General features: G+C 40.5%; 1 protein-coding gene across 1 annotated transcript in view; it reads right to left on the reverse strand.

The window, feature by feature from the left end:
* MYO1D (myosin ID) overlaps nt 1-13,618 on the reverse strand; it is a 367,217-nt gene that overhangs the window by 91,501 nt on the left and 262,098 nt on the right. Inside the window, exon 21 of the mRNA XM_003797217.3 lies at nt 8,837-8,991. Coding sequence (XP_003797265.2) covers nt 8,837-8,991 — 155 coding nt within the window. The remainder of the gene's footprint in view (nt 1-8,836; nt 8,992-13,618) is intronic.

Here is a 13,618-nt window from a genome sequence, read left to right on the forward strand (position 1 = left end):
AAATTTTCTATTATATCCCTTTTCAGAAATAGGTTTTCTTTCAAGTCTTAATCACCTACATCTTTCTTACTGTAAATAATCTCTCTTAATAGGTGTAACACCAAGGAGACAGTATTCAGCCCTGGTGTTCTCACACAGAAACTGCACGTGGATTCTTCTTCAAGTCCACCTGTTTGTAGTTAGAATCCGTTTCTCAGCTTTTAAGCTGGAGAGCTGGCTCATATGCACAGACTCTGGTTGTGGTTTTAGTCTTTTACTTATTATATAAAACTGCTGATCAGAGCAGGAATCCCTACCTCCTGCTTTCTTGTCTGCTCCCTGACAAGGAAAGTTTGAAATTATTTCTGGTTCTTTACTTGTTAAAGAAAAGGGAACGAAAAGCTGCAACCCACAGCATCCAACATACCTATGGCTCTTCCAGCCCACGGCCCTTCTAGTTGCTGGTTTAATATCTTAAAACACCTAACTACTTCTGTCCACAGATGTGTTACATTGCTGAGAGGTGTAATCCTGGAATCAGTACAAGGAGTATTCATATAGTGATTATTAGAGGGGTGGAGGAACAGCCGGAGGTTTGATCAAAATCACAGTCAGGAGGAATACCTTCTAGAGATCTGCAGCACTGCAAGGTGACTGCAATTAACAACAATTATTGAATATTTTCAAATAGCTAGAAGGGAAGATTTTGAAAGTCCACAACACAAAGAAATGATAAACATCTGACAAGATAACATACTAAGTACCCTGACTTGATCATTACACATTATATAACTGTATTGGAATATCACCTTGTACTCCATAAATATATAATTATTATGTATTAATCAAAAATAAAAAGTTAAAAAAGGGTCCTTCTTTCCTTTCATCCAGAAGGAGTGCGGAGGTATCATTTTTGGTGGGCAAGGCGCACATGTCAGGGAGGAAGGGCTAGAAGAACCCTACTGCCGGAAGGCCCTCTCTCTCGGCAATTCTCTCTTAATGATGGGTATTCATTAATTATTTATAGGGAATGTCCCTGTGCCAGGCATTGTTTTGAGAACAGAGAAAGTACGGTGAACAGCAGAAATAAAATCCCCTCTGCTTACATGAAGCTTATGTTCTCATTGGAATAATAGAGTATATATATTCTATATGCAAGCAAAGATGTATGGCAGATGGAGATGAGAGCTATGGAGAAAAATTAAGCAGTGTAGTGAGAGGGAGCACTGGGGGCGTGGGCTGAATCACTATTCTATATAGGGTGGTCACAGAAGGCGTGATGAGGGGACATGTGAGCAGAGGTAAAGGATGTCCCTCTTGTTGGGGCCATGATTGAATAATATTTCTAGTTTCCAGTCCTGGGGAAGGTTGGCATCTCCTCCTTTGTTTTCAGGATACAACTCTACTAGAAAGCAGAGGAGGTGAATTGTGGCCACCTGCTTTTCTGTCCCCATAAATTAGATGCTTCCAATAATTATAATTTTAAACAGCTCAAATGCTCCAAATTTGACAGACCAAAATTTAATTAATCAGGGCCTTAACAGCTGACAATCTACATTATTTTCAACTATCTTTATTTTACTTATGCATTTTTAGTTGGAATATAATCTACTATGAGAGGCTGGGCACTCAAGGATAGCAGCTTGGAATACAGACCAAAGGCCATGAAAATGCACATTCAGGATTGGGGCAGAGGTGCAGGAGACACCCCTGGGAACAGCTGTGCTAGGCAGGGAGCCCTGGAGGCTGAGACCTGCAGGAGGGGTCTCATCTCCCTGCCTGCCCTTGCCCTGTGCCCCCACAACCACAGCGAGGTGCGGCCTCTAAGCAATGGCCTGCTTGTTGGTATCATCTTCCCATGGTTTTAAGTATGAGTTAAAAACATAAGAAATCTACAACAGTGAAGCAGGTCGCGTGTTCTTTTAGATTCAGTAACAGGGCTCCCTTAATTAAGCAGACATTAAGGAAGAACAAGAAACAGATGGCATTGACTTCTGGCTTCTATCCACAGAAAAAGAACAGAAAAAATAAGAAATTTCAATGCCTGTGATTGGGACTATACTGAGGTTTCCAGCATCCAGGCAGGCAAATGCCTAGACAGCTGCTTAGGGCAGATGGGTCCTTTGACGGCTGAACATTGCAGAGTTTCTGGGACTCCATGGTTAGGGCGGCCAGTGTGAGACCATCTGTTTACTTGTGGGCAGAAAAGCTCACTCCCAGCAGGTAGTCGCTGCTGAGAATGAACCCAAGAAACAAGCCAGCTGTACCTATAACCTCTGTAAAGCAAACTGGCCAGGCAAACCTTTGGCACTGCAACCGCAAAAAAAGGAAGTCTACCCTTAGGGTCTCGTGATGTACACGAGGATCACAACGAGGCCACAGAGAATGACCATATTCCAGGAGGTGTCACTTGGGATTATTTCCAAATACTGAAATTCCAGGAGACAGATCAGTGGCTGAGAAAATTCTTTTGTTCTTTTCCACTTTTCTGATCAAAAAAGGAAAATAAAAATTCAGAGCAACCTGTAACAGTATGTACTTAAAAAGTAGCTGCCATTTATTTTATTATTAAACTGAAAAATGATTTAGATTAGTAACATATATATCTGTTGTAAAACTTTTACAGTAAAAAATAAATCTCCCTCCTACCTCTCTCTCTCTATACTGAAGTGTCTCGGTTCTCTTTCTAGAGACAGCATTACCCATTTCCTGTATATCTTTCCATATATAGCCACTATTATACAGAACCACATGCATGCATGTACACATCTGTCTATATCCACATGTTGTTAAGTAGCAGAAAATAGCAAGGTGGCAGCTAGCTGGCCACACCAATTTTTTGGTTTGCCAGTGCATATAAAAGTTATGTTGTATATTGCAGGCTATTCAGTGTGCAATAGCATTAAAAAACAATGTATGTATATTATATAGCACACCACCATCTGTATAAAAAAGTTGTAAAGAGATACAACTATATCAACAGGTATCTAATTATATAGGTAGATACAGACCTATCCACATAGATATATAGGCATCTCTCTCTCGACTCTCCTTACAGCTTTATTTTACACAAGTGGTGGGATGTTTACATACACTGTTCTGTATCTTGCCTTTTCTTTCCTACTTAACAATATATTTTGGAAATGGTTTTATATTAATATAGATAAAAGTTTCTTGTTTTTATATTGGCTGCTTTTAAAATAAACAAAGGCATATATATTAAAGGCTCTGAGAAGTACCATAGTAAAGAAACCTGTTTAACTTCATTAGCATATCCTAACTACAGCAGAGATACTGTGGGTTTGCTTCCAAATCACTGCAATAAAGTGGGTATCACAGTAAAGCTAGCTGGCCACACCAATTTTTTGGTTTGCCAGTGCATATAAAAGTTATGTTGTATATGGTAGGCTATTCAGTGTGCAATAGCATTAAAAAACAATGTATGTATATTAATTTAAAAATACTCTAATTGCTAAAAAATGCTAGCAATCCCCTAAACCTTCAGCAAGTTGTCATTTTTTGCGGGAGGAGGGTCTCGCCTTGATTCTGACGCTGCTGACTGATCAGGGTGGTGCCTGCTGAACATGCTATCAGACAGCGAAACTTTCATGAGAACAAGTCAGGTTGGCAATTTCTTAAAATAAGACACCAGTGACATTTGCCACATTGATTTCTTCTCATGAACGTTTCTCCGTAGCATGAGATGCTGTTTGACTTCTTTTGAAATTAGAGTCGGTCCTCTGTAGTCCCGCCACTGGTGTATAGACTAAATTTATGTAATATTCTAAATCCTTTGTTGTTACTTCGGCAACGTTCATAGCTTCTTCAGGAACAGTTTTAATCTCAGCTCAACCACAAGCAGCAACTCCTCATGGGTTCCAGTTTCATCATGAGACTGCAGTGGTTCAGCCCCATCTCCAGGCCCCACTTTCTCGCTCTCGTGCAAGAATGTACCACACCTGCAGTTACTTCCTCCACTGGAGTCTTGAACTCCTCAAAGACATCCATGGGTGGAGTCAACATCTTCCATATTCCTATTAATGCTGATATTTTTATCTCCTCCTATGAATCATGAATGTTCTTAATGGCACCTAGAATGGTGAATTCTTTGTAAAAAGGTTTTCAATTAACTTGGCCCAGATTCATTAGAGGAATCATTACCTATGGCAGCTATTTCTTAAACAGTAAGACTTGAAAGTCGAAATTACTCCTTGATCTATGCTGCAGAATGGATGTTACATTAGCTGGCATGAAAGAAACCTTAGTATCCTGTACATCTCCATCAGAGCTCTTAAGTGACTATGTGCATTATTAATGAGCATATTTTGAAAATGTTTTTTTTTTTCTGAGCAGTAGATCTCAACAGTGAGCTTAAAACATTCACTAAACCATGCTGTAAACAGATATTCTATTATCCAGGCTTTGCTGTTTCATTTCTAGAGCACAGGCAGAACATATTCAGTATAATTCTAAGGGGCCCACAATTTTTAAGGATGGTCAACAAGCACTGGCTTCAAATTAAAGTCACCAGCTAGCTATATTAGCCACTAACAAGAGAGTCTCTCCTTTGAAGGCCGGCGTTGACTTCTGCTACTTCGATATAGATGTGTTAGCTGGCCTCTTCCTGTCTACACTGAAAGTCTGTTGTTTAGTGCAGCCACCTCCGTCAATGATCTCAGCTAGATTTTGTACGTGATTGCAGCTTCTTCATCAGTACTCGCTGCCTCACCTTATACTTTTATGTTATGGAGACAGCTTCTTTCCTTTAACCTCATGAACTAACCTCTCCTCATTTCCAACTTTTCTCTCCTGTTTCCTCATCTCTGAGCCTTTACACAATTGAAGAGAGTCAGGGCCTTGTTCTGGCACAAAGCTTAGGCCTTGGCTTAAGGGGATGTGATGGTGGTTTGGTCATCTAGCTAGACCCCTAAAACTTTTTCCATATCAGCAATAAGGCTGTTTTTCTCTTTTCCTGTGTGTTCACTGGAGTAGCACTTTTAACTGCCTTCAAGAACTTTTCCTGAGCTGGATGTGGTGGCTCACACCTGTAATTTCCACACTCTGGGAGGCAAAGGTGGGTGGATTGCTTGAGCTCAGGAGTTCAAGATCAGCCTAAGCAAGAGTAAGGCCCTGTCCCTAGTAAAAATAGAAAAAAAATACTAGCCAGGTGCAGTGGGAAACACCTGTAGTCCTGGCTACTTGGGAGGCCTCTTGAAAACCTCTTGAGCTCCAGAGATTGAGGGTGCTGCCAGCTATAATGATGCTATAGTACTCTACTCAGGGTGGCAGAGTGAGACTTTTCCTTGGCAGTCACAATGTGGCTAATTGGCAGAAGGGCCTCATTTCTGACCTACCTTAGCTTTGGACATGCCTTCCTCACTAAGCTTAGTAAGTCAGCTTTTGCTTTAAAGTGAGAGATGTGAAATTCCTGCTTTCACTTAAGCATTCAGAGGCCACTGAAGAGTTATTAACTGGCCTAATTTCAATACTGTGTATCTCAGGAACAGGAGGCCTGAGGAGAGGGAAAGAGATACGGATCAAGTTATCATCTTAAATGAGTGCAAGTTTATGGTGGCCTCCCAGTTACAAATATAACTGACCACAGATCACCAGAACAGATATGACAATATTGAACAATTTGGAAATATTGTGAGAATTACCAAGTTGTGAAATAGAGACACGAAGTGAATATATCCTGTTTGGAGAAATGGTGCCAACAGACTCGCATGATTGCTACAGATTTTCAATTCAGAAGAAATGGAATATCTGCGTAATGACCTTTGGTGAAATGAGGTATACCTGTACTTTACTAGAGACTGTCTTCAGAAGTTTTAGAAAACATGAATTGTACTTGGGGAGGCAGAAATAATGACACTAGGTTGAGCAAAGCCTGCAGGAGGGAGAAGAACGAGCCTAATTTATACTTAGCTGGATTTAGTTTCAGGAATCACATGGAAAGAGACACCAAGAAAGGTCTGGCTTCAGCGCATGACAGAGGACGGTGATGAGGAAGGAGAAATTTATTCAAGGAGAAGCTTTGTCTCTGTTTTCTTAAATCACAAAACATTCCAAACAGTGGTGTATTTTGACTGTGAAATTTGGTTGGGTCTTTTTTACATCTTCCATGTCTTTAGTTAACTTATAAACATCTGACATTTAGTTATATAATAACTTATAATGTCTGTAACTGCTAATTCTAATATCTGCATCAGTTCTGAGTTGGTTTCAATTGGATGACTTTCTACCCTCAATAAGGGGCTGTATTTTCCTGCCCACTTGTAAGCCTGGTAGTCCTTGATAGGACGTCAGACACTGTGAATTTTACCTTGGTAGGTGTGGATATTTTTGTATGCCTATGACTATTTATGAGCGTTGCTCCAGGACTTAATTAAATCACTTGGTAGCAGTGTAATTCTTTGGGTTTTGCTTTTAAGATTTATTAGGCAGGACCAGAGCAGCATTTCTTATGAGGGCTCATTTTTCCCACTTACTGAGTAAGACACAAACCCTTCTGAGCACTCCACCAGGTGCCCTGTGAGCTCTGGCACTCTTTAGTCTGCCTTCTGAGAGCACAAACTGCTCCTGGCTCTGCCTGAGTGCCGGGCACTGTCCCCTCTGGTCCTCTTAGCTGGTTCTTTCTCTAGCTTTGGGTAGTTTTGAGTCTTTTCCTCCCAACTTCTGACTAGAAAACTTCTCAGAATGTTCTTCAGGGAAATTATGTGGAACATAAAGAATTGGTCCAGAGATGAATCCCTCTCACTTTGGGATTCCCATGATCAGCTGACAGATAAATATGCTTATAAAACACACTGTGAATGCTAAAGTCACACCAGTGATATGCTACTCGACAATGACACAAAACAGCTAGAGAAAAAAATCAGATTCACCTTCTTAAAGAAGTCAGTCGTAAGATGGTAACTATATAGCTCTAAGTCAAAAGTCCAAGCCTCAATTTTCTGGGGGCAGGAAGGAGAGATTTTTATCTCCTATTTCTATTTGATCTTTTAAGTCTTAAGATAGGAACAGCAAAGATAAACAACAACAAAAACGCTAGCATCTTCACAGTCTTTTCCTTATATTCATAAATTTTAAAGAAATCAAAATTCTTGCGTATATTAAAGATACAAGCCATGCACCTGAAAATGTGTCCCAGCATGCATATGGAGGGACAGGGATGCAACTGATAAATTCAAGGCCCAGACCCTACATGTCTGTCACTTGTAGAGGGCATTTAACAGGGGTTACCATTTACTGCACAAGGACCCAGACTGATGCAGAATACTTTAATTTCCCAGGCAAAAACTAATGTATTCATTAGTTTAGGCATCCAAATTAAAGGTAACAAATAAAAATTACTTTAATTGTCCATACTTCGCTATAACTAAATATTAGCAGGAAAATAAGCCTGCTTACTTGAATTATAAGCATTTATTTTCGCCTACCTTCTTCCTATCTTTCCCTTTCATTCTAAACTTTTTAGTATTTTGCTGAGCTTTATAATTATTTCACAGATATAAGGGAATTTTTCAAAGGCCTATGCGTTTACTATTATTTTTTGGTAATTCCTTAGATCCTTTCTTTTCCCTACCAGATGACCATTAGGCATCACTTCACTTATAGCACATAAAAACATTATATAAAATATTTAAAGATTCCCTTTGATTTAGAACACAGGGTTTAACAAAATTGTCTGTGTAGCCCACCTCTAAAATTAGCCTTCATACATTTATCAGCGAAAATTAACACAGTAGAATTGGGAATATTGATACCTGATTGTAAACATGCCCTTGTTTAGATGAGAAAGAAAAGCTACGAGGAAACTTAAAAATAAGTACTGATTAGAAACTGAACACTTGTATCATTTCTCAGTCACTGATTTTAATGATTTTTCTCCCAGCCTCAGGGTGGGGGAGGCAAAGGCAGCACGCCAGGGAGGGAACATTCCACTTGGGAGGGACACGCCTACCCAGATACTCCATGGCCTCTTACAAAAAATCCACCCCTACAACAGCTCCAATAAATAATCAGACAAGATCACTTCTCTGCCTGAAATTATCGATTCACTAGTCCCTATCACCCTCAGGACCTTCTCCTGGTTGGTATTTCTCACATCACTGTACACTACACACATATTCTCTCTCTGGCCCCCTCCCCACACATCTAGGTTTACTATGAAGTTCTTAGCAGATGCCATGTCCCCATTGTGACTCTAGGTTTTTGGAGTAGTTACTGCCTCTCTCAAGAATTCCTTTAGTTTTCATGGACCTACATGCCATCCAATTTGTTTATGTTCATAGTGTATACACTCACTGATTATATTTGAGGTACATAAGAAGCTGCCACAATAAAATACAAAGTGATTTTTTGATCTTATGGATTTAATTATATTTGGATTAGCAGTGAGAAAAAAATATCACCATCAGGGACATCTCTCCTTGTTTGGTTTAGCTGGAGGCTGGCAAAGTCAAAGATGGTTCCTACTCTTGAAATTAAGCCTGAATGTTAATTTTGAACCAGATGATTTGAGTTGTCCTTATGGAGGAAAATAACTCAATGTATTAAAATTGGAAAAACCGAGTTAAGTGATAATTACGATCAAAGACTTCATATACAGGATCTGGTGCAAATAACACTCCTTTTTGTCTAACAACCCACAGGAAGAAAATTCTACAGAAAGTACTGACAGGGCCGAAAGACTGCACACGTAATGGATTGGAATGGTAGGGCTTTTGTCTTTTCAGTTTCTCCACCAATTTCTGTGTTTCATATTTACCTATATAATGCTGCTACATTAAAAACGGCGCTACTTCTTGCCCTGTATTTAAAACTTATCTTAATTATAACAGTCAAACTTTACCTCTTGAAATGATTCACCAGCACTCCGACTAGTTCTCCAATTCGACTCTCATGGGTTGGCTGCTTGCTGAAGAGGCAGACAATGAGGTCCTTGTTGTCTTTGGTATGGAACACTACAAGTTGGTCCTTTCCATTGGAGACGCTCAGGCCAGTTAACTAAAAGGAGACAATGCGAGAGAACTATTAGGATGGTTCTTGAAAGGATGACTTCTAAAATATTTTTTATAGTACTTTTTCTCATAGCACCATGAGGACCTTAGCCTTTGTCCAGGTCCACATTACAAGCAGATAGAAGGCAAGTCAATGGAGAAAGAGTAATTCAGACTTCTGGAATAACATGGGACATTTGGACATTCCCACACCAATACAAATGTCTACCTCAATCTCACCCCTCAGACAAAATTAATTCAAAACTCACCATAGATTTAAATGTAGAATATAAAACTAAAAAGCTTTTAGAAGAAAACACAAGAAAAAATCTTTGTGACCTTGGGTTAGGAGACAATTTCTTAGAAATAACACCAAAAGCACAATCCATAAAGAAAAATAATTAGTAAACTGAACTTCACCAAATTTAAAACTTTTGCTCTGAGACTGATACTGGTAGGAGAGTGAAAAAACTAGTCATGGACTGGAGAAAATACTTGTAAAGATATATCTGGTAAAGAACCTGTATTCAGAATATACAAAGAGCTCTTAAAAATTAGTAAGAAAGCAAACAACTCAATTAAAAACGGCGGCACCTGTGGCTCAAAGGAGTAGGGTGCCGGCCCCATATACTGGAGGTGGCGGGTTCAAACCTGGCCCTGGCCAAAAACTGCAAAAAAACAAAAAGGCAAAAGATTTAAAATCACCTCACCAAAGAAGGCAGATAGGTGGCATGTAATAACCATATGACAAGACGTACAGCATCAACAGTCATTAGGGAAATGCAAATTAAAACTACAGTGAGATACTACCACAAACCCATCAAAATGGCTGAAAGAAAAACAAAACCAAACAGGCGATGACAACGACAAAAAATAACAATATAGGCTTGGTGTCCACAACTCAGTGGTTAGGGCACTGGCAGGTTCGAACCCAGCCCTAGGCCAGCTAAACAACAATGACAACTACAACAAAAAAAATAGCTGGGCGTTGTAGCAGGTGCCTGTAGTCCCAGCTACTTGGGAGGCTAAGACAAGAGAATCGCTTAAGCCCAAGAGTTTGGATGCTGTGGGCTGTGATGCCACACAACTCTACAGAGGTGACGGAAATGCTTGTGAGGACACAGAGCAACTGGTATTCACATATTCCTGGTGGGAATGTAAAATGGTACAGCCAGTGTGAAAACACTTTGGTGGTTAACTGAACAAGTTATATATAGAATTACCATATGAGCCAGCAACCTCACCCCTAAGCATTTATCTCAGAAAACATAAACTTACATTCACACAAAACCTTATGTATCAGCGGTTCTCAACCTGTGAGTCATGACCCACAGGAAGTGTATTAAAGGGTTGTGGCATTAGGAAGGTTGGGAACCACTGTTATATATGAATGTTCATAGCAGCTCTATGAATAACTGCCAAAGTTGGAAGCAACCTAAATATTCATCAAAGGGGATAAACAAAGTGCCATACATCTATATAACTGAATGCTATTGAGAGCAATAAAAAGGAACAAACTAATGATGCAAACTGTTGATATGGAACAACATGGATAAATCCCGCAGGCGTTCTGTTGAATGAGAGCAGCCGTTCTCAGAAGGCCATAAGCCACAGATTGGTAGTTGTCAGGTGTAAGGCAGGGAAGAGGCTGATACAAGGGAGTTTTCTGGGGTGACAGACATATTCTGTATCCTGATTGTGGTGGTGATTACGTAAATCTATACATGGATTAAGACTCATAGACTTGTACACCACCACCACCACCCACAAAAGTCTCTTTTATTTAATACATGTAAATTAAACAAATCATTTCTTGGTTGTTTTGACCCCTAGACATCCTACTTTGGTCAAGAAGCAAATGCTGGAATGATTTCTCATTTTGTGGTTTGTTTTTCTATTGCAGAAAATACCAAAGTGCCACCTCCTGGCTGCCACAGATGCCATCAGTTAGATAGCACTGGACAAGGGGGACGCACAATGCCAGACAGGTGTAGTGAGGTGGATGTACCAGCGACGCTGAAGATGTAATCCCTGTTCTTGGGGCTCATAATCCACTTGGGAGAGACAAACACCAAACACCTAAAGAACACTTTAACAGTTTATACACATTTGGAAGGTCATTTAGTTCCATGGCCACATCTTGTTTCCATTTTCTCCGCCCTTTAAAAAAAATTTCAACTGACATGAGGGTACATGCAATTAGGCTACATTGCTTGCATCTGTAGGGCAAAGTCTACACTGCAGCTCTGTTCCTCACACCTGCACATGGTCCCTACTGGGCAGGAGCCTGCTGACCCCTCCCCCCTTTCTTGGATTCAGTTGAGTTTTTCTCTCATGTGGAACCTCTTTAGTCTACAGGTTTCAAATCAGTATTGAGTACATGTGATGTTGGTGGCCACATTTTATACATAAGGAGTTGAGGCTTGGGGAGGTAGCTGATTTGCCACCTTGGGAACTAGAACCCAGGCCTGCAGACTGATCAGGTATGTGTTCTTTCTATCACGCCAGGCTTTTGTATGGGCCGTGTATCACCGAACATAAGCTGCATAAGTAAGTATTCTTTTGAATAAATTTTATTTTAAAAAAAAATTTATTTATTTGCTTATTTATTTTTGGGACAGAGTCTTACTGTCACCCTGGGTAGAGTGCTGTGGTGTCATAGCTCACAGAAACCTCAAACTCTTAGGTTTAAGTGATCTTCCTGCCTCAGTGTCCTGAGTAGCTGGGACTACAGGTGCCCATCACAATGCCTTGGATAGTTTTTCTACTTTTTCTAGAGACTGGGGCAGGGGTCCTCAAACTTTTTAAACAGGGGGCTAGTTCACTGTCCCTCAGACCATTGGAGGGCTGGACTACAGGCCCCGGGACGAGTTGGCTGCTAAGCAGGACAGGCAGCGGTAGCAAAAACACCCAGCGGGCCAGATAAATGTCCTAGGCAGGCTGCATGTGGTCCATGGGCCGTACTTTGAGGATGCCTGGACTGGGGTCTCATTCCTGCTCAGGCTAGTCTTGAACTCCTGAGCTCAAGCCACTATAAAAGCACTCTGGTGGTTAACTCAAAAAGTTAAACATAGAATCCACCTACCTCAGCTTCCTGGAGTGCTAAGATTACAGGTGTAAGCCACTGTGCCTGGCTTGAGTAAACTTTCATAGAAGGTGAGTTTTTAGATTTGATTTTTAAGAATGCCAGGTCAGTTTTTAATGGAGAAAAGAAAAAATATCCAAGGAATTGGAAATCCTTCACCAAATGTGTATAAACTGTTTCAGTGTTCTTTAGTTGTTTGCTCTATTCTCTCCCCAGTAGCCCCAGAAAACCCACATAGATTCATGGGTTTTCTGGGGCCAATGGGGAGAAAACAGAGCAGTGGTTCTCAACCTGTGGGTTGTGACCTCTTTGGACCGTATTAAAAGGCTGCGGCATTAGGAAGGTTGAGAACCACTGGAGTAGAGCAATCTATAAGTTTCTTTGAACAAAAGAGAAATTCCTCATCAAGGCTACCCTCTCTGTTGCATCCTTATTTCTCAGAGTCTGTGGAATGTCTATGCTATGATAAATCTAAACCTTCCCCTTTTTGGCTTGAAGATTTGAACAGGGCAAAGAGAGTCTCTTGATTGTAACCCATCTTAATTTCCCAGCCTCTCTTAGATATGTTGCATCCAGGTGATTTTTTTAAATTAAATCATAGCTGTGTACATTAATGTAATCATGGGGTACAATGTACTGGTTTTATATACAATTTGAAATATTTTCATCAAACTGGTTAACACAGCCTTCATGGCATTTCAGGTGATTTTTTTTTTGTGATTAAATTAAACATATTTGCATTTTTAAAAATAGTTTATGTCTATCATGCTTCACTCTCATTTGATTATTTTACATGTAAAATTCAGAACTGAATTTACTTGGCACTTCACAAGAGAGTGTGATTAAAGCCTAAGGAAACAAGAATTGTAACAGCAGTAACCTTGCCAGCATATCCCAGGGGCTTTAGTTGTAGGGGTGGGAGGGGGGTGCTGTCTGGCCTGTGGACCGGAGCCTGTGACTCTGTCCCTGCCACCCCAACTCAGGGTGTGGCGTCTTCTCCCTCCCTTTCCTAGTCTCCCCTGTGGGTAGGAATTTTTTATGCGAATGCTCAGGCCTAGTGGTGGGCCTCATTCCTAAAAGAAAACAGGGAAAAGGGCACCTACTTGGCTCTGCTACACCAACAACGAAAGGCGAGTCCCTGTTGTTGCCGAGGCAGGACAAAAGTACTCAGAACGTCTCCTTTAGTTCTGGGAGATAAGGTGGTAGGTGGGGAGTAGTGGCCTCAGGAATGGTAACTCAGGTGTTAATCTCAATTCAGCCACATGATCTTGAGTGCATCATTTTATTTTGGGGGCACCTATCTCCTTTCTGCAAAATAATGACAATGCTGGGTGCCTTCCTACCCTACAGGGTTGTGGTAAGGATCAAATCGTAGCAACTCAGGGGTACCCAACAATAACTGAGCAAAAGGTCCCTTGGTCTTCAATGGTCTGATGCTCAAATCTAAGTGAAAATACGACAGCAAACCTTTATCACTGAAAATATAATTTAAAGCATTGTGCAGTACTATGCAAACGTAAAGGATTGTGTTAAAATACACTGTTAGGAT

Source organism: Otolemur garnettii, unplaced genomic scaffold, assembly GCF_000181295.1.
Source record: "Otolemur garnettii isolate 467f Iridium unplaced genomic scaffold, OtoGar3 scaffold00112, whole genome shotgun sequence".
Lineage (NCBI taxonomy): Eukaryota > Metazoa > Chordata > Mammalia > Primates > Galagidae > Otolemur > Otolemur garnettii.